We start from the raw sequence: 21,973 nt of genomic DNA, 5'->3' as shown, positions 1-21,973 counted from the left end.
TTAAACACAATTATTTTACACACAAAGTCACTCAAATTGATTCAGACATGGGGGAATGAATAGGAACAATCACTTAATTTTATTAACCTAACTCAAGCCTTAATTTTTCATATCTATCTCTTTGTAAAGGCTTAGTTAGTATATCAGCAATCTGATTCTCAGTTTGACAAAACTCAAGTTTAATCAAACCTTTTTCAACATTTTTCTTTAAAAGTGATGTCTGATATGTATATGTTTAACTTTGCAATGATGCACTGGATCTTTAGAAATACTAATAGCACTAGTATTATCACAATAAATAGGAACACAATCAAAGTTTATTCCATAGTCACTAAGTTGTTGTTTTATCCAAAGCATTTGGAGCAACATGCACGCAGCTGCATAATTCTGCTTCAGCAGTGGATAAAGCAACTGTGTTTTGTTTCTTGGTACTCCAAGAAACTAAACTATGACTAAGGAATTGTGCCATACCTGAGGTGCTTTTCCTATTTACAAGATCTCCAGCATAATCTGCATCTGCATATCCTTTTAGCTCAATGTATCACTTCTTGGATAGTAGAGTCCAAGATCATCTGTTCCTTTAAGATATCTAAGAATTCTCTTCAGCAGTAGGTGAGACTCTTTTGGATTTGCTTGAAATCTAGCACACAAACCAACACTGAAAGCTATGTCTGGACGACTAGCAGTTAGATACAAAAGTGAACCAATCATTCCTCTATATTTTGTTTGATCAACACTTGTTCCTATGGAGTCTTCATCTAATCTAGTTGAAGTTCCCATAGGAGTGTGATTTATCTTTGATTTTCGAGGCCATATTTCTTTAATAGTTCCTTTATGTATTTTTGTTGGTGAACAATTATTCCTTTTCAGTTTGTTTGATTTGTAGTCCAAGAAAGAAATTTAACTCACCCATCATACTCATTTCAAATTCATTCTCATGAGATTGAGAATTCTTTGCACAATGTTTCATTGTAGCTCCGAATATGATGTCATCAACATATATTTGAACAAGCAAAAATGTAGTTCCTTTAGATTTTAGGAACAAGGTTTTATCAACCTTTCCTCTTTTAAAATTGTTTTCTAAAAGGAACTTGATAATCTCTCATACCATGATCTAGGTGCTTGTTTTAACCCATAAAGAGCTTTATCAAGCTTGTAGACATGATTTGGGAGATTATTTTCAAAGCCTGGGGGTTGTTCAACATATACATCTTCATTAGATAGCCATTTAAAAATGCACACTTAACATCCATTTGATATAATTTAAATCCCATGTAAGCAGCAAATGCAATTAAATTCTAATGGCTTCTAATCTAGCTACAGGAGCAAAGGTTTCTTCATAATCTATTCCTTCTTGTTGATTATAACCTTTTACTACAAGTCTAGCTTTGTTCTTACAATGGTTCCATATCATCATAGTTTGTTTCTAAACACCCATTTTAAGCCAATTACTTTTTGTTGTTTAGATGAGGGAACTAGATGCCATACCTTGTTTCTTTCAAACTCATTTAATTCAGCTTGCATTGCAGTAATCCAATCAGAGTCAGTTAAGGCTTCTTCATGATTTCTTGGTTCCATCATTGATAGGAACGCATGAAATGCACAAAATTTCTTAACTGAGATCTAGTTTGCGTACCTTTGGATATGTCGCTGATTATGAGTTCCATGGATGTGACTTTTGTTGTTCCAAGGTTTTGGTTGAAACTCTCTTATAGGAACATGTTGTTCCTCATGAGTTCCTTGAGTGATGAGGAACTCTGTATAGTTTCCTCTGTTAGCCTCGGTGACCATTTCCTTCATTTGAGGAACAAGAACATCTTCTCCTCCTTGAGGAACAGGAACATCATTGATGTTAATTTCCAATTCTTCGTTCCTTTCCTCTTTATTCTTCTTCTTCTTTGAATCTGCATTTTTCTACACTTGGTTGTACCAACCCAATCTCATAGTCATCAACCTGTATGCTTGGATTGTATTTGTCAGATTCATCAAAGATTACTGTGAATAGTTTCTTCAACACACATAGTTCTTTGTTATATACTCTATAAGCTTTACTATGTGAGAGTATCCTAAAAATTGCTTCATCACTCCTTGCATCAAATTTTCCAAGATTATCTTTTCCATTATTATGCACATAACATTTGCACCAAATGTTCTAAAATAGGTGATATTTGGTTTCTTTCCAAATAAAGTTCATAAGGAGTTTTTTAATGATAGGTCTCATCATGGCACGATTAATTATGTGACAAGCAGTATTAACAGCTTCAGCCCAAAAGTTCCTTGGAAGTTCACTAGCAATTAACATGGTTCTAGACATTTCCTCCAAAGTTCTATTTTTCCTTTCTACAACACCATTTTGTTGTGGTGTTCTAGGGGCAGAAAAATTATGATCTAGGCCATTATCTCTGCTTAAGTCATCAAATTTATAATTTCGAATTCTTTCCATGATCTGATCTAATGTGCATTATTTTATGACCACTTAAGTGTTTGAACTCTTTTAGCAAAGACAAGGAACTCATCATAAGTTTCATCTTTACTAGTGAGAAAAATAACCCAAGTATACCTAGAGTAGTCATCTACAATACAATACATACCTCTTTCCACTTCTGCTTTGAATTCTCATGGTCCACATAAGTCCATATGAATTAATTCTAATGGTTTAGTGGTACTTACAATCGTTTTAGATTTGAAAGAGGATCTTACTTGCTTACCTCGTGCACATGCATCACAAACTTGATCAATATGAAATTTTATGGATGGTAATCCTAAAACAAGTCTTTTGATCTAAGTTTCTCAAGTAATGAAAAGCTAGCATGTCCTAGACGCTTGTGCCAAAGAAGTGAATCATCTTCAATAACACTAAGACAAGTTAAATTGATTTGAGGAACAAGGTCAAGATCCACAATGTATGTGTTCCCTTTCCTTGTTCCTTCCAAGATAACCTTCTTAGTTTTAATGTTGATGATCAAGCATTTTTCTTTATCAAATTTTACAGTATTTCCTTGTCACAGAATTGAGAATATTAATAGATTATGTTTTAGACCTTCAACTAAAAATACATTTTCAATGGAGTGTAGTGGTGACTTACCACCTTACCCATGGCAACTATGTTACCTTTCTTATTTCACCAAATGTTACACTCCACCTTCATAGGTTGTGAGTGAGAGAAACTTCTTTTGTCTCCTGTCATGTGCTTGGAACAACCACTATCGAGATACCATGTGTTGTTCCCCCACTCCAACCTGCAAAAATCAACTAGTTGTTAGTTGTAGGAACCCCTCTTTCGTGGGTTCCTGTTCTTGACTAGGATTTGTTTTGACAACCCATTTTTTTTACTTATTTCACATTTTTCCAATCATTCAGATTTTAGTTGACATTGATTTATGTAATGACCTACCTTCCACAATACATACAAACTTTTCACTAGGTAGATCAACATATTTCTTTGTCTTGTTCCTTTTCTTGTAGTTTTCAAAACCAAGACCTTCTTCCTTTTCTTGGTCTGTGGTTTCTCAATCCACTTAGGAACTCATGATTTTGCCTCTGTTCCTTGCGACAACCAGTTCCTTTTTAAGATTCAGATCTGTTCCTTTAAAATAATTTTTCTTTATTCAATTTTTCAATCTCAGATCTGTATCCTTTCAAAGGGTTGATCTTATATCAAAGGAACTCAGAACAGGGACAAATTCCTTCAAGTGTGAAATCTCTAAATTAATTAGATAATTTTCATTTTTCAAACTTTCATATATTCTTTGATTTTTAGTTTTTATCAAATAAATCAAAGAATCTTGTTTCACATTGTTCTCATTTTCTTAAGCCATTCTATGTGTTCCTTGCAGACCTTTAAGGGCCTTTGTTCACGTTTTTCACGTTCATCTCTACATTCAAGAATTGCATCATAAAGAAGATCATATATTTCAGTCCTAGTTTTACATCTAAGTCTGACTCAAGCACATGTTGACTTACCTCAACTTTTTCTTCATCTTCTTTTTCGTCAGTGTTTGCCATGAGGCAAAGGTTTGCTGTTTCTTCAGTTTGTTGTTCCCTTCTTCTTCCGTCTCTGAATCTCCCCAAGCAGCTATCATAGCTTTGCGCAATTTGCCTTAGAGAAAGGTGCTTTGATTCTTTGTTCCTTTCAGCAAAGCGTTCCTTGTTCCTTTCTTTGGTTTTGTCATTTTCCCAAAGAGGACATTCCTTGATGAAGTGATCTGTACTACCACATTTATGACAAGCAGCTTTGTTAGAAAATTTCTTAGTTTTACCTTTGAAGTTCCCATTCTTCAATTTTCGAACCATGAGGGCTGCTTCTTCTTCTTCTGAGTCCGAATCATCTTCATCATCTGCTTTGAGAGCAATTGATTTTGATTTGGAGCTTTCACCATATTCAGTATCAAGGTGAAGCTCATGAGTCATAAGTGACCCTGCCAGCTGTTCTAAGTTGAACTTAGTGAAGTCTTTTGTTTCTTGAAGAGCAGTGACTTTAGCCATCCATCTGTCCTTAGGAAGACTCCTAAGAACCTTTCGAACCTGTTCCTCAGATGAAATAAACTTTCCAAGAGAAGCCAACTCATTAATAATGTTAGTAAAACGAGTAAACATGTTTTCGATGCTTTCCTTAGTTTCATGCAGAACAGTTCATATTGATTCATAAGTAAATCAATTTTGATCTTTTAACTTCATTAGTTCCTTCATGGGTTACTTCTTAGTAAATCCCATATTTGCTTTGCGGATTTGCATCCCATGATCCTATTATGTTCATGGGGTCCAAGTCCACAATGCAACAGTTTAATAGCCATGGCATTTACTTCCATCTTTCAAAATCAGATTTGTCATAATCAGAGAGGGGTTTTAGAGTTACCTCATTTTTGTCATTTGTAGTTGTGACTTCGAAATCACCAACTTCAATGACTCTCCATACCTATAGTTTTCAGCTTTGATGAATATCTCCATGCGGTTCTTCCAGTAGTTGTAGTACTTCCCATTGAACATGGAGGCCTTTGATAGAGTAACCTTCCTCAAGTTTCTCGGTGGTATTCATTGTTCCTTGGATCTTTTTCTCAATAGGGTTTCCTATCTTCGTGAGTTCTAGCTCTGATACCAATTGTTATTTCCCGTACAAGAGGGGGGTGAATTGTATGTGTAGAAATAAACGTAACTTTTTGCGGAAATTTAAACTTAAACAAATAAACAAGCTAGAGGAACACAAGAGATTTTTACGTGGAAAAACTTCTTGGGCCCAACAAGAAGAAACAACCTCGACCACTAGGGATTTTAAACTCAACTCTTTCACTAATTAGGCCAAACAACTTTGTTACAACCTAATCTTTCTCGAGCCACACCTTGAGTTCCTAAACTCAAGTTCCTGAGCCACTGTTCCCTTAACACAGTTCCTCTCAACTTCACTCGAAGTTTTCTCACTCTTACTAGCTTTACTCAAAGCTTCTCTCTTACAGAACTTCACTCAAATCCCTTACCCCAAAAACCAAAATACAATTGATCGAAATAAGCTTAGTGGAATTAGAGTAAGTAAGCAAAGAACAAATGGCTATTATGAGAGAATGAAGGCACTGACACTTAATTAGTTAGTCAGACACACCTTGGAACTTATTTAGGCTTCAATATTTATAGTAACAATAATATAGAACGTGGGAAATAAAAATGTGTTCATGTTAAACCATTATCCCATGATGTTCCTTCCCTTAAGGAACAGTTCCTTAACACCCATGATCCCATGATCTCTTTTTGAACGTGGACATGTTTTGTTACTGCTCCTAGATTATAGGAGTTGCTTAAGCTTTCATCCGAAAATCAGTTCAACTTTAAAACAGATTTAATTTTAAACTGAAATTAAATCTTTTAAGAAAATATTATCTTTAAATAAAATCTTTAAAAACCGAATAATAATTTTCTTATCTTTTTCGAAAAACAAAATCTTTTTCTCGAAAGATTTTCTACTGAAACTGATTTTTACTTAGAGAAAAACGATTACCTATTATTTAGGCATGACTTACTCAACATCATAATTGAACCGTTTATTCTGCTTCACGCCTAAGTCTAGTTTCTCTTTAATTGTCATGTTCCTTTAACTGATTTGATTAGTGCCATTTAGTTTGTTCCTTAGAAAGGAACAAACTCTCATTCTCAAATAAGACTACCAATGTTCCTTACCAACATTACTTATTCCTTTTACAATGGAACTAGAAAATAAAACGCCTAGCTTTTATTCTTCTTGATCCAATGCAGCTCCAGTATCAAGTTCTAGAAACATCTTTACTTAGTCTTTGAAATCCTCTATTGACTTCTTCCTTGACTTAGTATTCTCCTTGTTCCTTTCACTGATACCTTAAAAATCATACACTTAAATAACTCATTAGTTCACTACTTAGTTTGCATCTTTGTTCTTTTGTCATCATCAAAACTAGGGTTCAGCAAAAATAGAGCTACTTCTACAGGTGAGGGATTCGAGCTTCTTCACTATAATGGAGAAAAACCAGAGAGAATAATACAAGGAATCCTAAATTCTAGAAACCCTAAAAGACAAACAAATTCGAAATTGGCCAAAACTGCATAAAAAGCCAGCCGCCCTATCGGATTGGGCGACATCCGCCGGATCGGGAGGTCAATCTCCTCAAGCTTCTAACGGCGCGGTCCCGATCAAGCGGTGTTCGCCCGATCGTAATTCGCGAAGAACGCCCTACCTGATCGGGCGGGCCTTCGCAAATGGATTTTGACGAGTTCAAGGCACCAAACTTAACGAATCTCCACCTTGACTTGAAACCGATCAAAAAACAAGATAACTTCACCTTGAACCAAGAAGTGATGCTCACTCAAAAACCATATAACCTCCACCTTAAACAACATTACATAAGCTTATCATTGTAGACAATCCAGAAAACATACATCTTCTATAAGTGTGTACTGATGCGTCTTCGAACACAAAACTCCATATACAAAACCATCACATAGCCTAGATCGAGAGTGTAAAGTCACCATCGCCAAACATGCTTATTAAAATTGACCAAACTCTCTTCAAAACACTTATTCATCTCAACAACAAACTCAGGCAATTCTAGATAATTAAATGACAACAATAATTTCTAAATTGCAGTTGTACTTAATCAAAATACGAAAGTATCAAATTTGAGATAAGAAATAGCATAACTAGTACAAAAACTAATGCATAACCATGATTGTTAATTTATTACAAACTCAAAAGTAATCTATCATAAACTCTATAGTAAAAATTCACACGGTTTCTCGTTTCACCAAGAGATCTCAAAAAGGGCACCAAACATGAATAGATAGTTGAAACCGCAGCCCCAAATCCTGTTACCCTAAAGTGCAAAATCATCATCAAGAACAGTGTTCGCAATATTTGCAGATTGGTCCTTATTGGACCTTTTCGTGTTTTTCTTCTTTAATTTCAAATACTCATATTTAATATGACCCTCACATGATGATAATAATAATTACAGATTTTATTCTTGCCAGGATTCTTTCCACCATGAGCAACCAAAGCATTTGTGTGAGCAAAATTATTAGATTTATCAACCAACTTATTGTCAAGTAAATCTCTCTGAGTTAAGGCATCCTTAATATTCTGCAAACTCATGTCATCTTTACCATACAATAAAATATCTTAAAAGTGCTTATATGAAGGCGGTAAAGAACAAAACAACCTAATAGCCATATCCTCATCATCGATCTCAACATCGATGTTTTGCAAATCCATGATAATAGAGATGAATTCATCTAAATGAGACTCAAGCGATTTACCTTCTTCTAGAATGAGATCATGAAGTCTAGATATGAGTAGTAGTGACTCCAACTTCAACCACAAACCCACAACAGTCGTCTCTTTGGCAACCTCTCTCTTTAAACTTCATTAGACACACTTAATGAATCGATGAGAGTGCCTTCAATCGATCTCCTCCCACTTGTCATCCGTCATACCTGAAGGCTTTTTGGATGCACCTTCAAGATCCTTTATGACAACCATTTTGAGCCAAGATGGGTTTCATCTTTAATTACCATAGGCCAAAATTTACTTGCCTATATCAAATTTTTCACTATTGAATTTCATTGACATAATCGAAATCAAACCCGTCCTATAAACACCTAAGATCTTAAACAACTAAGTCCTGATACCATTGTTTAGAAACAAGGTGTTGTAATTTGATTAATGCAGAACAAAATCAATGAAATAATAAGGATGAGAAAACAATAAAGAAGAACAAACAAAGAACACAAGGATTTACGTGGTTCTGTCAAAATAGACCTATATCCACAGGTGGGGGATTCGAGCTTCTTCACTATAATGGAGAAAAACCAGAGAGAATAATACAAGGAATCCTAAATTCTATAGGCTAAAAGTGTTTGATAAGTGTTGTAAAATAATGAATACTAAGGAAGCTTTTTATAACATAAGAAACGACGTACAAAACCCTAAAAGATAAACAAACTCGGAATTGGTCAAAACCGCGTAAAAGCCCAGCCGCCCAATCGGGTCAGGCGACATCTGCCCGATCGAGCGGTCAATTTGTTCAAGCTTCTGACATCGTGGGCCCGATCGGCCGGTGTTCGCCAGGCTGTAGTTCACGACGAACACCCGATAGAGCGTACCCGTCCGACCTAATCGGGCTTGCGAGAACGGATTTTGACGAGTTCAAGGCACCAAACTTAACAAGAATCAATTATTATACAACACCATGGTAAAGGAGATTCACAATAAAAATATTTATAACATTTTGAACTAATTTTATTATATCTTTCAGACTTTAACCCTGCCAATGCTTGTTAATTGAAGGGCTATCATAAAAGAATCACAACTACAAGAGCTAAGTTACATGCTTTCAAATCGCGTGACATTTTGATAACATACATAATCACACAAAAGGGTTCTCCAAATTCCCACAAATTCAATAATCATCTTATACCATGCAATTATGTAAACAAGCTGCTCTGTTGTTCTTTAGAACTTGATTCTGCATTATTTGAGCTCCAACCTTGAAACTTCTCCTTTGCCCAGGCAATTGCTTCACTAATATCTATTTCTTCCAAATTGTTTGTTTCTTTGATATGAGAATTTACCTCTATATCGTAAGAGCTTGTTGTGTGCTCTTCTGGTTGTACGCTGAAACAAGGTTGTGGACATGAATTATTTTTCTCATGGTTGATGTTGATTATCCGGCCCTTGGAACCTTGACAAAGAGAAGGAACAGGGGATGAAGGGGATGAAGGGGAGAGTTGCTTGTCATATTCTTTAGTAATAACAGACATCTTGAAGGTAGCGTGTTCTGAGTTAATAGTTTCAGGAGAAGACACTATTTGGGGATACCCAAAGTTGAAGCTTTTCATTATGTAGTCATTACACTCATTTGCAATGATCTTATTGTCAGACATATAATTAGGATTACTGCACCTAAACGTTGGTAAATCTTTCTTTTTGTGATTGGTTTTGGGCATCAATGAAGTTGACGATGTTGTCCATCTACTTGGTATATTAATTGGCCTGCAAAGCACAAAATTACAATTATTAGTTATGGTAAAAAAAAACATTGTGTCTTTATGGAAAACTTATTATACCCTATCGCTATATACTATCCGTATTTACTAAAAATCGCCCATATTTTTTTCAAAATTTTCCTAAACTACCCTTATGTATACTAACCCTCTCTCTCCCCTCCTCTCACTTTCATTCACCTCACTTCAACCACGACCAACAACAACCACCACCATCGGAACCACCACCACCACCGAAACCACCACCACCACCGAAACCACCACCATCGAAGCCACCACCACCAAAACCACCACCACTGCCAATTTTTTTCGTTTCCTACACTGAGGAAAGGAAACGAAACAGATCTTCGACATGGAGGAAACGAAATTCTGTTTCAGATCCTCCATGGAGGAAACGAAAATTCATTTCGTTTCCTCGGTGCGGGAACGAAAAAAAAAATTGGTGGTGGTTCCAGTGTTGGTGGTGGTCGTCACTATGATGGCGGTGGTTCCGATGGTGGTGGTTTCGGAGGTGGTGGTTCCGGTGGTGGTGGTTCTAGTGTGGTGGTGGTGGTGGTTCAAGTGGTGGTGGCTGTCCGTGGTGGTTGGGGTGAGGTGAGAGAAAGTGAGAATGAGAGTGAGAGGAGGAGAGAGAGAGAGAGTGAGTGAGTATATTAAGGGTTAGTTTAGGAAAATGTTGAAAAAAATACGGACGATTCAATACGGGCGGTAAATAGTAATGCCTTTATTAGACTACTCCCTCCATTTCAAATTATACGGTATGTAAACCACTTTTACGCATATTAAGAATTTAGTTAGATTTGCGTAGGTAATAAAAATTAACATTAAATAATATATTGATAATAGAAAATAACCTATAATATTATCTTGATAGTATAAAATTGCATTTAATATTACATTGATAATGTAAAATGTCTTATATTTTAGCACCAAAATATTTAACTAAAAAGCCTTATAATTTGAATATAGAAAAGAGTATAGTTTTTTATGTTACCAAAAAAAATTACCATGTCCCGCTCACTCTTTTTTTTATTACAATAATGATAAATTTACATTATTCACCTACCATCCTTTAACTATCTATAATGATTTTTACATAAGAAAAAATATTGTTATGCAGGATCTTGTTTTCGTCTCAATTTATACTTTCAAAATATCAACTCTTTATAATTTTTACTAAAAAGTAATTACAGAAATTGATCATTAAAAATGTGCATTGACAAGTATAAAAAGTCAATTGTTACAATAGAAAAGAACAGGAGAAGTATATGATACTGGCTTATGAACTCTAATATAATCATGTTGAATTTTGGATTGAATGTGTTTTAGGCTAGGTTCATTTCATCTTATTTTTGCTTATTTCAGATCTAATCAGATCAGATCAGATTCCCAGATAAGTTCAGATCAGATCATGCTTATATTTAAAAACTTATTATTACTATTAATACTATTATTTACTACTAGTACATTTGTTCAAAGGGATTATTTATTAATTATTACTATTGATAATTATTATAATCTTATTGTTATCATTATAAATGTCATTGTTATCATTATTTTAAGTTATTTTGTTGTTATTAAATAATAGAAAATTAAAAACCATGTGTATGTTAAGAACATAAGATTGGCGTATAAATAAGAAATATATAAAATATGATAAGCTCAAATTCATGACAAAGAAACTACTAAGTTTGGATTACATTTCAAAATAAGCTCAGTGCGAGATACAAATTATAAATTTAGATCCGGTATACCTCTTCCTATCGAATTCCAAATCTCTCTAGCTACTTCATTTGAAGTTGCACTCTATCCATTTCTTTCTTGTGCAAGTCGTAGCTGTTTGTATATCTTATTTTATTTTATATGGAAAAAAAGAGTTGAGTCTGCCGACTTCTCAAGTATGAAACATTTTTTTAAGGGAAAGTGTAAACATTTTATAAGTGCTCTTATAAATTAATGACTTCGGTTATATAATAATAATAATTATGATTATTATTATGATTATAATTATTGTTGATGTTATTACAATAATGATAATAATAATAATTATTATTAATAAAAGTTGTTATAGAAATAACTTGATAATAATAGTAATACTATATATAAGATCTTATAATGTATTACATAATGATGAATTACAAAGTAATAATATAATAGTAATAATATGTTTTATCAAAGACAAGATCTTGTAAATCAAATCAAATCAGTTCAGATCACATCAGATCAGATCAGAAAAAATAAGATCACATAAGATTAGATCAGAAAAAATAAATTCAGATCAGATCAGATAAGTTCAGATTAGGAAAATTTCAGATGAACTAAACATAGCCTTAATATAGAAGTCGATCGAAGCTTTCCAACTTTCGAGGTGATAAGATTTATCAATCTTCCTTTCCTTCACACACGTACACATGGCCTCAATTTTTATTAGTTTTTCCTCATTTCGGAAACTTTGTGCCAAACACATATGGAATATAACAATTTAAAAAACACCAAATTATTATAATAGCTGTCTATTTTTAATATAAAATTAGATAAATTTATGATTGAATTTTTCTAACAAACTCGTTCTATTTCACTCTAACCCAATATTATCCTAATTATCCTTTTTATTATGATTCCCTTTTTTTCTTGATTATCGAATTACAACAAATAATTTCAAAAAATTGACTCGGTAGTTTTACCGAACGAATGAAAATAGTCACTGAATGGATTAAAAAATTATCATCACTGAATAGATTAAATTGGTCATGAAATAGATTAACTTGGTCTCTAAATAGATTAAACTAGTCACTATATTAAAAAAAAGTGACATATTCTCCTCTTAATATTGGGCTTGGACCGTACCTAATTTTAAGTTAAAATTAGACGGTCTCTTACAAGACCAACTTCTTAAAAAACAAAGTACGTACTCTTATTTGACACTAACTAGTTCTTAAACTCGAGTCATGCTCTAGGTAAACGTATTTTTATTTTATAATGCTTTACTTTATAATGATAACATTAAATATCACTTATTTAAGTGGTTAAGAGCTAAGATTCTATTATATAAGCTTAAAGTCGCGGTATTAGATGCCTTATATATTTTTTTTTCACATAACTTTGGCCATATTTAACTAGTAATCTATAAAGATAAATTTAGTTTCAAATTGTTATTGGGTAATCTCAATATATATTCTTAAAATATTATATTTTCATAATTTACAATGATATATAATTAAATATTACTGTTCACAGTTGTGTGTTTTATAACTTAATATGATGCATCCATCAAGAAACATAACAACTAATCAACTATATATTTGTATATCAATATGATAATTGATAATGCAAAACTCAACAAGGACCAACATCATAAAAAGGAGGGAGTAAGCATTACAATTTAGGGTCTATTCTCTCCAACTTATTTTCTGTTTAGTTCAGTTCAATTCAGTTCAGCTCACTTGCAATCAATTCAGTTCAGTTCTATTCAGTTCAGTTCGGTTCAGTTCGGTTCAGTTCAGTTCAGTTCCTAATTTATTTCTCCAATAATTTATTATTATCATTCAATAAATTATTCTTATTATTTATTAACTTATTATTATTTAATAACTCATTATTATTAATAACTTATTATTATTAATTTACTATTAATTAAATAATATTTTAATTATTATCAAATATTAACATATTATATTATTAAATACTATTATTATCGTCAATTAGTATTTATTATATTATGTTATGTTATGTAGGGGTGTGCAGTTTTGGACGGGACCAAACCGGAACGGAATGGACCGGACTCCGGTCCATGAAAACTTGGGATTCTGAGTTCCCAGTCCGGTATAAACCCAGAATGAGATTTTTTTTTAAAAGAAAAAAATAGGTTTGAAGGTTAAAAAAAATTTAAAACTTAGAAAAATTAGAAAGTTAAAATCTCATTTTTGTTATCTTTATGATTATTGCTTTTAGTATTATTTGTTTTTAATCTATTGAATTTATAAATATGTTTAAACTTAGCAAAAAAGATTTTTGTGAGAAAAAAAAAAATTCGGTCCAACCGGTCCATAACAAGACCGGTATATCCCGGTCAAAAACATTCAGATTCCAGTCCACCGATCCGGTTTTGGACCGATGCACACCTTACGTTACATTAAGTCACATCATGTACGTTACGTTTTTATATTGTATTAATATTGTTATTATTATTATTTATTTATATTTATTAATTAATGATAGCTAAATTATCATCTATCACTATTAGTTATAATTTAATTCAGTTCAGTTCAATTGTTTTATGTCGAAAAGAACCTAATCTTAAGTTAGTATGAGAGAGTATCATCAATAATGGCTCCCATGGTCTAAATTTATCTCTCATATTTCTCTTTTTGAAAAAGTTAAATGAACAAAAACAGTGTAGTTACCAAGGATAGTATTCTTGGCCTAGTGGTTAAGATTGAGGTGCAGATTGAGGTGCTGTGAATGATAGGTCACAGGTTCGAATCCACCTCCCCTTCTTTGTACCGCCTTCGTGGCTTATATGGATAAAAAAACAAAAACATTCTAGTTTACCATATTGAGAGAGCATATCTGCATATCTAATTTAAGGCCCATCAGAGGAGAACAAAACTTACCCCTTATAACATACACACATTTCATTTACTCTTTTCAAAACATACTCTGTTTCTGCAATTATGTTCCTAATTAAGATCTCTATATAACAGTTGAAATTATATAAGAGCTCTTATTGGACTTTCCCATTTAAGTAAGAGATTGACTAAAAAAGAAATAAAAAGAAAAATAAAATTTGAAGTGGAGTTAACCTGAGCTTGGACGCCAAAGATGAAAGGACCACATCTTCTTCCCCAATAACAACAGCTGACGTGAAATTATTGAGTTCGTTCAGTTCATCAAAGCTCAAAGCGGACGAAGAAGTCGACTTTGATCTTGATATCGATTTTGCCTGCTTGTTCTTGAATCTTCTCTTTTCGGGAATCACGAATTCTGGTAATCTCCTGCCGCCTGATATAGCCTCATAATCCAAATCCGTCGGCTTGAAAATTTCATTGTAAAACCAATCATTACCGGAGAAGTCAGCCGAGAGTTTCCTCGCCAGTACACTTCTTGGCGGCCCTCCGAAAACATCGTCGAAATCCTCAGGTTCCAGAACGGATGGCGTGGCGGATTTGCCAGAGTTTCCCATCTTCATGCGCCAAGATTCATCCATCCTTTTTTATTTCTTCTGTTTAATTCTGGGAATACAGTGATGATGGAAGTGGACAAGTGGTGATAACTTATGTGCATCGGTGTTATATTTGGAGGTGGGGTTATTTATATGTAAAGAGGGAGAACAAAAAAGCCGCCTTTTTCAAAAAGAGGCATGTAAATTTACTAAAGTAGGCTTTTCGTGTTGGGGCCTCGGGGGGAAATGGGGATGGACAGACGATAGTTGCTTCACTGGAAAGAATGATTCTATGAATACCAATGCCATTTCTCACACCACATTTTTGTTGCTTCCACTGCAAGTAGTTGTTCAACTCAAATTATTTTTAAAAGGAGTTGTTTTTTTTTCTTGGCCGAAATATACATAGATTGTGTTTGGTAAATAATTTTTTTATTGGCTTTTGACTTTTTAATTTGGTCAAACAGTAAAAAAAAAAAGTATTTGTTTATGTTAGGTCTGATCAATGAGAGAACCGGATATCTCATTTCAAGGCACGGAAACTACGTTTTCCTATTAGTTTAATTTCGCCCCTCTAGAATCACCGGGTTACCACGAAATAACTAATGAGATACAATGGAGAGAACAATCCACTTAGATGATCTTCTAAGTGAATCAACAAGAACTTTTGTTTTGTATTTGTGAAAAACACTCAAGAGAAGTTTGCAATGTTTCTCTTAAGCAAAGCAAGAAGGTTTGAGAGTAATGAAAATTCTGATTTTCTTCTAACCCCCTCCTCATAGGAATCACAAAGGTTATATAGGAAATATACCCTTCATAGACTAGAGTGGTTACTTACATAAACACCATCTTAATCACTAATCAAAGACCTTTAATCCACTGATTTAAGGACCTTAAAAGTCATTAAAATGAAAACGTACACATCACAACGGTTAAAAACCGTCAAGGCATCTTTTCGCGTTCCAAGGCAGAAGACAGGCTGCGACTCGCGAGGCCCAGGTCGCGACCCGCGACGCCTGTCGCGACCCGCGACCAGCTTCTGTTTTTCCCTTCTTTTCAACGTGATTTTGCCACTTTGTGTACTCTAATCTTTTGCATACTAGACCTCCTCCTCTTCTAGTATAAAACCATATGAGTATCAAACCCATTACCCTATAAATGTTCCAACAATCCTCCTCCCATTTATAGGGTAATGTTGAAAAGTTTCCAACTTGCTATAAATCGCAAACACTCATGTTCATGCATCATGGAAATATCTAGCGATTGAATTTCCATTTAGTAAAAGTAATCTTTACAATAATTTAGATCATAATGATAGACAAAGCTTTGAATCATATAACCATTACAAATTATTGAAGATATTAATACACACAAACATAAACTAGGTTCTTTAAACCTCCGACATCTATGAAGCTTTGGTGTCCATATCCATTCATAAGCGTTCCAAGTCAAGCCTTAGACTTGATGAATTGGCCAAACTTCTAGCTTATATCGATAAATCTTTCCGAACATGCTCCTACAATTGAGCACTTTATCAAAGATTTATTAAGAATAAATTCAACCTCTTTATCATTGTAGCAACAAGCACTAACCTTGGGATGTATTTAAACAAGTGCTCCCAACCTCTTAGAGAAGTACTATCCTCTTTGAATTTGAGATCTAACATTGTATTAGACATCAAATAAAGTTTTCCTTCACCATTGGTTGACCAATAGGCTTAAGACCCATCCCTTTGTTCATTTTGTTCACTAGTTCCCTTGACAACGGTTTAGTAAACGTATCCGCCAAGTTCAAACTAGAACGAACAAAATTAATAGTTATACAACTATCCTTATCATTTCCCGCACATAGCGATGTCTAACTCCAATGTGCCTTGACTTACCATTGTAGACTTAACTATATGCTTTAGCTATGGTTGATGCACTATCACAATGCATAGCAAGAGGTGACATAGGTTTGACCCATAAGTCAACCTCACTCAACACATTCCTTAGCTATTCCGCTTCTTGGCAACAAGAAGCCAAAGCAATGAATTCCGATGCCATATTGAAATCCGTTATACATGTTTGCTTCTTGGATGCCCATGAAATAACACCTCCTCCAAGAAGAAACACCCAACCACTAGTGGATGAATAATCTTCCTTATTGGAAATGCAACTAGCATCCAAGTAACCTTCTAAGATAGAAGGTTCCCTTTTGTAAGTTATGATATAATCCAAGGTCTTATTCAAGTACCTTAACACTCTTCTCAATGCTTGCCAATGCAACATACTAGGATTACTAGTATACCTACCGAGCTTGCCAATAGCAAAAGCTATATCCGGCCGAGGGCTAGTCATAGCATACATCAAGCTTCCAATTAAGCTTGCATACTCCAATTGTGAAATAGGAGTACCACTACTCGAAACCAAGTGAATACTAGGATCCATAGGAGTAGCAAAATGAGATTGTGATAAAGAAAGACCCTTTCCCTCTCAATATTCTAATACCTAGAATAACATCCGCTTCACCCAAATCTTTCATGGAGAAGCTAGAAGAGAGAAAGACTTTGGTTTCTTCCACTTGTTCCAAATCAGTCCCAAAAATAAGCATATCATCAACATATAAGCAAATTATAACTCCTTTACCGTTATTATCAAACTTGCTATATACACACTTATCGGACTGATTTATTTTGAACCCACTAGACAACACAACCTCATCGAAATTTTGATGCCATTGCTTAGGTGCTTGCTTAAGACCATACAAAGATCTAACTAATTTACAAATTAGTATCTTGACCCTTGACCACAAACCCTTCAGGTTGATTCATGTACACTTCCTCCTCCAATTCCCCATTTAGAAAAGCAGTTTTTACATCCATTTGGTGAATTACTAGACCATGAATCGCAGCTAATGCTATCAAAAGTCTAATAGTAGTTATTCTAGCTACCGGAGCATAAGTGTCAAAGTAATCGATACCATATCTTTGCCTAAAACCTTGGACCACTAACCGGGCCTTATGTTTTAGTATGGTTCCATCGATTTTCTTTTTCCTTACAAAAATCCATTTACAACCCAGGGGTTTGCAACCGGGAGGTAAATTAGCTAAAATCCAAGTATGATTACCCATTATAGAATCCATTTCATCATTCACTGCCTCTTTCCAGAAAGCAGAATTATGAGACTTCATAGCCTCATCAAAGGTCCTAGGATCCTCCTCCATATTGTAACAATATGAAATTTGAGTCGAAATTGACTCCCTTGACCTTCAACTAAATATAGTTGAAAATCCGGTCCAAAAGATTTCTCTTTTCTAATTCTTTTACTTTTCACTAGTACAGAAAAGGCAATTTGCGTCGGATGTGAGGCGCCTATTTGCGTCGGACTATGGTGCGACGCCAAAGCCCTCGACGCAAATGACTCAGAAACGATCTGCGTCGTATGCGGAAACGACGCAGATTAGTTAGCTATTTGCGTCGCACGTTGTATACGGTGCGACGCAGATGGCTACCACAGCCCAACACCAAGTTCAAAGGGTAATGTGCGTCGCACATCGCCTAGGGTGCGACGCAGATGAGTGATTTGCGTCGTACCTTGGGCTACGTGCGATGCAAATTGCAATTTTTTTTTTTTAAAAAAAAAAATTTAATTAAAAAAACTTGGAATGAAGGTGAACTTTTCGAGTGCAATAATAATGAATAATATGAGGGGAATAATATGAATTGTTCAGCGTCGATGAAACGAAAAAAGAAATTAATTTCGTGAACCATAATTTAAGTTATGGGACATGAATATTGCAATTGAAAGAACATGACGAAAATTTCAAAATGAAAATTGTACAGTACAAATCATCAAAATAAAATAAAATAAATTAACCAAAAAATTAAATCACTTGTACATTCAGTATAGAATGAAAAAATCTGGAATAATATGAATTGTTCAGTGAAATCCTAAAACAATCGAAACATAAAAAAATCTGAAAATCCTACGCTTAAACAACAGAAATATAAAAATCTGAAAATATTGAAACAACCGAAATGTAAGATCTTGTCTGCAGTTTCTTCTCTTCCTCCTTCAGATCTGGAAATTCAATGAATTTCATTATAATATATACGAGAAATTAAAAAGAAAAAAAAACCAAAAAATTATCTTTAGCAAAACTGCATCTTAGAGTTCAAAAATTTATCAGATCTTGGAAAATGGCAAAATAATAAGAGAATTACTGGAGTTAGAGGACAAAATTCCTCCTCAATTTTGATGCATGTCCTCCTTCACCGTTGTGTCACCGGAAATTGTTGAGCAATCTCGGTGTTGAGACGGTTGTTCTTCAATTCTGTTTCTTGAATTTGAGAAAATAGACGGCGAGAACAAAGTCGCCGGAGTCGTCTGTGTTTGTGCGAACGGATCTCGAGTTTGGGAGGCCTGAGAAACGAACAGAACTCGAGTTTGGGAGGCCTGAGAAACGAAGGGATCTAGGGTTGAGAGTGAAGGTTGAGAGTGGAGGCCGAGAGTGAAGGTTGAGAGTGAGCGGAGTGAGAAAGTGAGGGGCGAGATCTAGGTTGAGAGTGAAGGCCGAGAGTGAAGGTTGAGAGTGAGCGGAGTGAGAAAGTGAGGGGCGAGATCTAGGGTTTTAGAGGGCAAGTGAGAGTGCGGTTGAAATGGGCCTTTTATGTTGTGAGGCCATATGCGTCGCACTTCGAACCCATGCGACGCACCATCATTTTTTATTTATTTTGGTCATTAATTCACCCAACACATCTGCGTCGTATGGAGCTCTTCGTCCGACGCAAATCATCCTTTTGCAACACACCTTAATAACGTGCGACGCACATTGATTCCGATTTGCGTCGCACAGCTTCCCACATGCGACGTAAATCCCAACTGTGCGTCGTTTCCGTTTCCATGCAACGCAAATTAGGGGACGCAAATCGTCCTTTTTCTACTAGTGTTTCCTAATTTCCGATGTTGTAGTATCATGGTCATTAGAAATGTCATCCACAACATTGGAACTAGTACTAGGTAACATGTCCTTTGGTCTTGGAATCGATGAGAATCTAGTCTCATCAAATATTGCATCCCTTGATTCTATCACCGAATGGATAGAGACAAAATCATTGGGCTCAATGGCATAAAACCTATAGGCTTTGCTATGTACCGCATAGCCTATAAAAATGCAATCAATTCCTTTTTCACCTGAAGTTTTCCTTTTAGGTTCCGTCAATTTGACAATTGCCCTACAACCCCATACCTTAAGGTAATTGAGATTAGGCTTTTTATTACACCAAAGTTCATAAGGGGTAGTCTTATTCCTTTTGTTAGGAACTCGATTCAAGATATAACATGCGATTAAAATTGCATCACCCCAAAAACCATCATTATGACCCGAATTAGAAAGCATAGTATTAACCATTTCTTTAGGACCCTATTTTTCCTTTCCGCTATACCATTACTTTGAGCTGAGTATGGGCGGTTGTTTCATGAATTATACAAATGGAACTAAAATATCTAGGATTATAGTATTCACCCCCCTATCTCGCCGAAGTCTTTTAACTTTTGATTAAGTTGAGTTCCACTTCGTTTAAAGGTCTTAAACTTTTCTAGTCTTCATCTTTAGTAAATAATAAATATATGTAACAAAACCTTAAAAAATCATCAATAAAAGTTACAATATATTTTTTATTTCCAAAGAAGGTGAACTATGAAAGTCACACAAGTCACTATGCACCAATTCTAGCAATACCGTTTGTCTAGTCACACTAGGATAAGGATTTTTTGTAATTTTATTTAGCATGCAAGTATTACACTTCTCTAACTTTAAATCGAAAGGAGGTATCAAACCATTTTGACATGTCATATAATCTAGATATTACATGACATAAACGATTGTGCCATAGAGAAGAAACATCAAGCATGAAATAGAACTAGTACAATTTTATTATCAATACTAAATTTAAACATTCCATTACAAAAGAAACCTTGTCCAACAAAATACCACCCTTGGAAATACAAATTATCCGACTCAAAAACAACTTTAAAACCATACTTATTCAAAGCCTCCGACACAAGATTCTTCCTAACTTCCGGTACATAACAACATCCCGGAGAGTTAAAGTCTTTCCGAGATTAACAACAACTCTACTTGGCCTATACCTTTAGCCTTTACCGTAGAATCATTCCCCATATACAAGATTGGACCATCATCCAAATCTCTTAAAGACTTGAAGAAATCCTTGTTATTGCACACATGTCTAGAGGCTCCCGAATCTATCCACCAAGAATCATCAACCTGCACACACATAATTTCAGAAATCATAGCAACAAAATGCATTTCTTCAATTACATTTACATGTGCATTTTACCTTGGTTTTGAACAACACTAGGTTGTTCATTCTTTGTCTTCTTCTTGTTCTTAGAAGGACAATCCCTCTTAAGATGAGGGCCATTGCATATCCAACAAGTAAGGGTCTTCCTCTTCTTATTTGCAATGTTGATTTTGTTATAGTTGTTGTTGTTGGATTTCTTGGTCTTACTAGACCCACCAACCTCTACCAAATTCACGGTAGACTTAGGAATACTAGGAGTAGTATCCTTAACCCCATCTTAAGCCCGGATCCCCTCTTCAATACGAAGATGAGTTCATAATTACTCCATGGACATGTCTTCCTTTCTATGTTTCAATAAATATTTTGTATCTTTCCAAGAATTTGGTAATTTATCGATGATTGAGGCAGCCACAATTGCCTCATCCATCAGCATACCATGTGATGTTATTTGGTTCAAAATGTGATGAACCTCATGGAATTGCTCCACAATAGGCCGATCATTAGTCCTTTTAAATGAATTATAATTATTAACAAGAAATTTCTTACTTGAAGCATCTTCCGAAATGTACTTGGCCTCAAGAGCGTCCCAAAGTTCCTTTGCACTCTCCACGTTTTGGTAGAGATCGAACAAAGGATCGGTAAGAGAATTGAGAATGTGACCCCGGCATATGTAGTCATCATTCTTGCATTTTACCCTCTTCCTTGAAGCCTCATTAGACTCCTCCTCTCCATCCGCCGGGAGTGGTGGCATGGGTGTTGAAAGAACATACACCACATTCAAGATAGTCAACAAGAAATGCATCTTCTTTTGCCACCTCCGATAACCCACCCCCTCGAAGTTATCCAATTCTTGGAAGTTCATAGTCATGTCCCTGAGTGATTGAGCCATATCCGGAAATAAAGAAAGTTAAACTAATAGATTGTTAGGTGTGATCAATGAGAGAACCGGATATCCCACTCCAAGGCACGGAAACTACGCTTTCCTATT

At 34.9% G+C, this 21,973-nt stretch overlaps 1 protein-coding gene across 1 annotated transcript; it reads right to left on the bottom strand.

The window, feature by feature from the left end:
- Nucleotides 1-8,731: 8,731 nt before the first annotated feature.
- LOC104901252 (hypothetical protein) lies at nucleotides 8,732-14,967 on the bottom strand. Its single transcript, XM_010688803.4, has 2 exons — nucleotides 14,322-14,967; nucleotides 8,732-9,508 (listed from the first exon to the last, which is right to left on the bottom strand). Exons 1-2 carry the CDS (start codon nucleotides 14,723-14,725, stop codon nucleotides 8,941-8,943), a joined length of 972 nt encoding a protein of 323 aa, XP_010687105.1. The 5' UTR covers nucleotides 14,726-14,967; the 3' UTR covers nucleotides 8,732-8,940.
- Nucleotides 14,968-21,973: the final 7,006 nt, after the last annotated feature.

The sequence above is a fragment of the Beta vulgaris genome, chromosome 8 (genome assembly GCF_026745355.1).
Source record: "Beta vulgaris subsp. vulgaris cultivar EL10 chromosome 8, EL10.2, whole genome shotgun sequence".
In the NCBI taxonomy this organism is placed as follows: Eukaryota; Viridiplantae; Streptophyta; class Magnoliopsida; order Caryophyllales; family Amaranthaceae; genus Beta; species Beta vulgaris.
The sequence above is the reverse complement of the archived record's forward strand: the minus strand, read 5'-3'. Positions and strand labels throughout refer to the sequence as shown.

What these genes read in the sequence shown, in the direction of transcription:
- LOC104901252 (XM_010688803.4), bottom strand. Translation starts at nt 14,725, where the DNA reads ATGGATGAATCTTGGCGCATGAAGATGGGAAACTCTGGCAAATCCGCC. An exon ending in TCTTTGGCGTCCAAGCTCAG is followed by an intron (nt 9,509 to 14,321) that starts GTTAACTCCACT and finishes TGTGCTTTGCAG; the next exon opens with GCCAATTAATATACCAAGTA.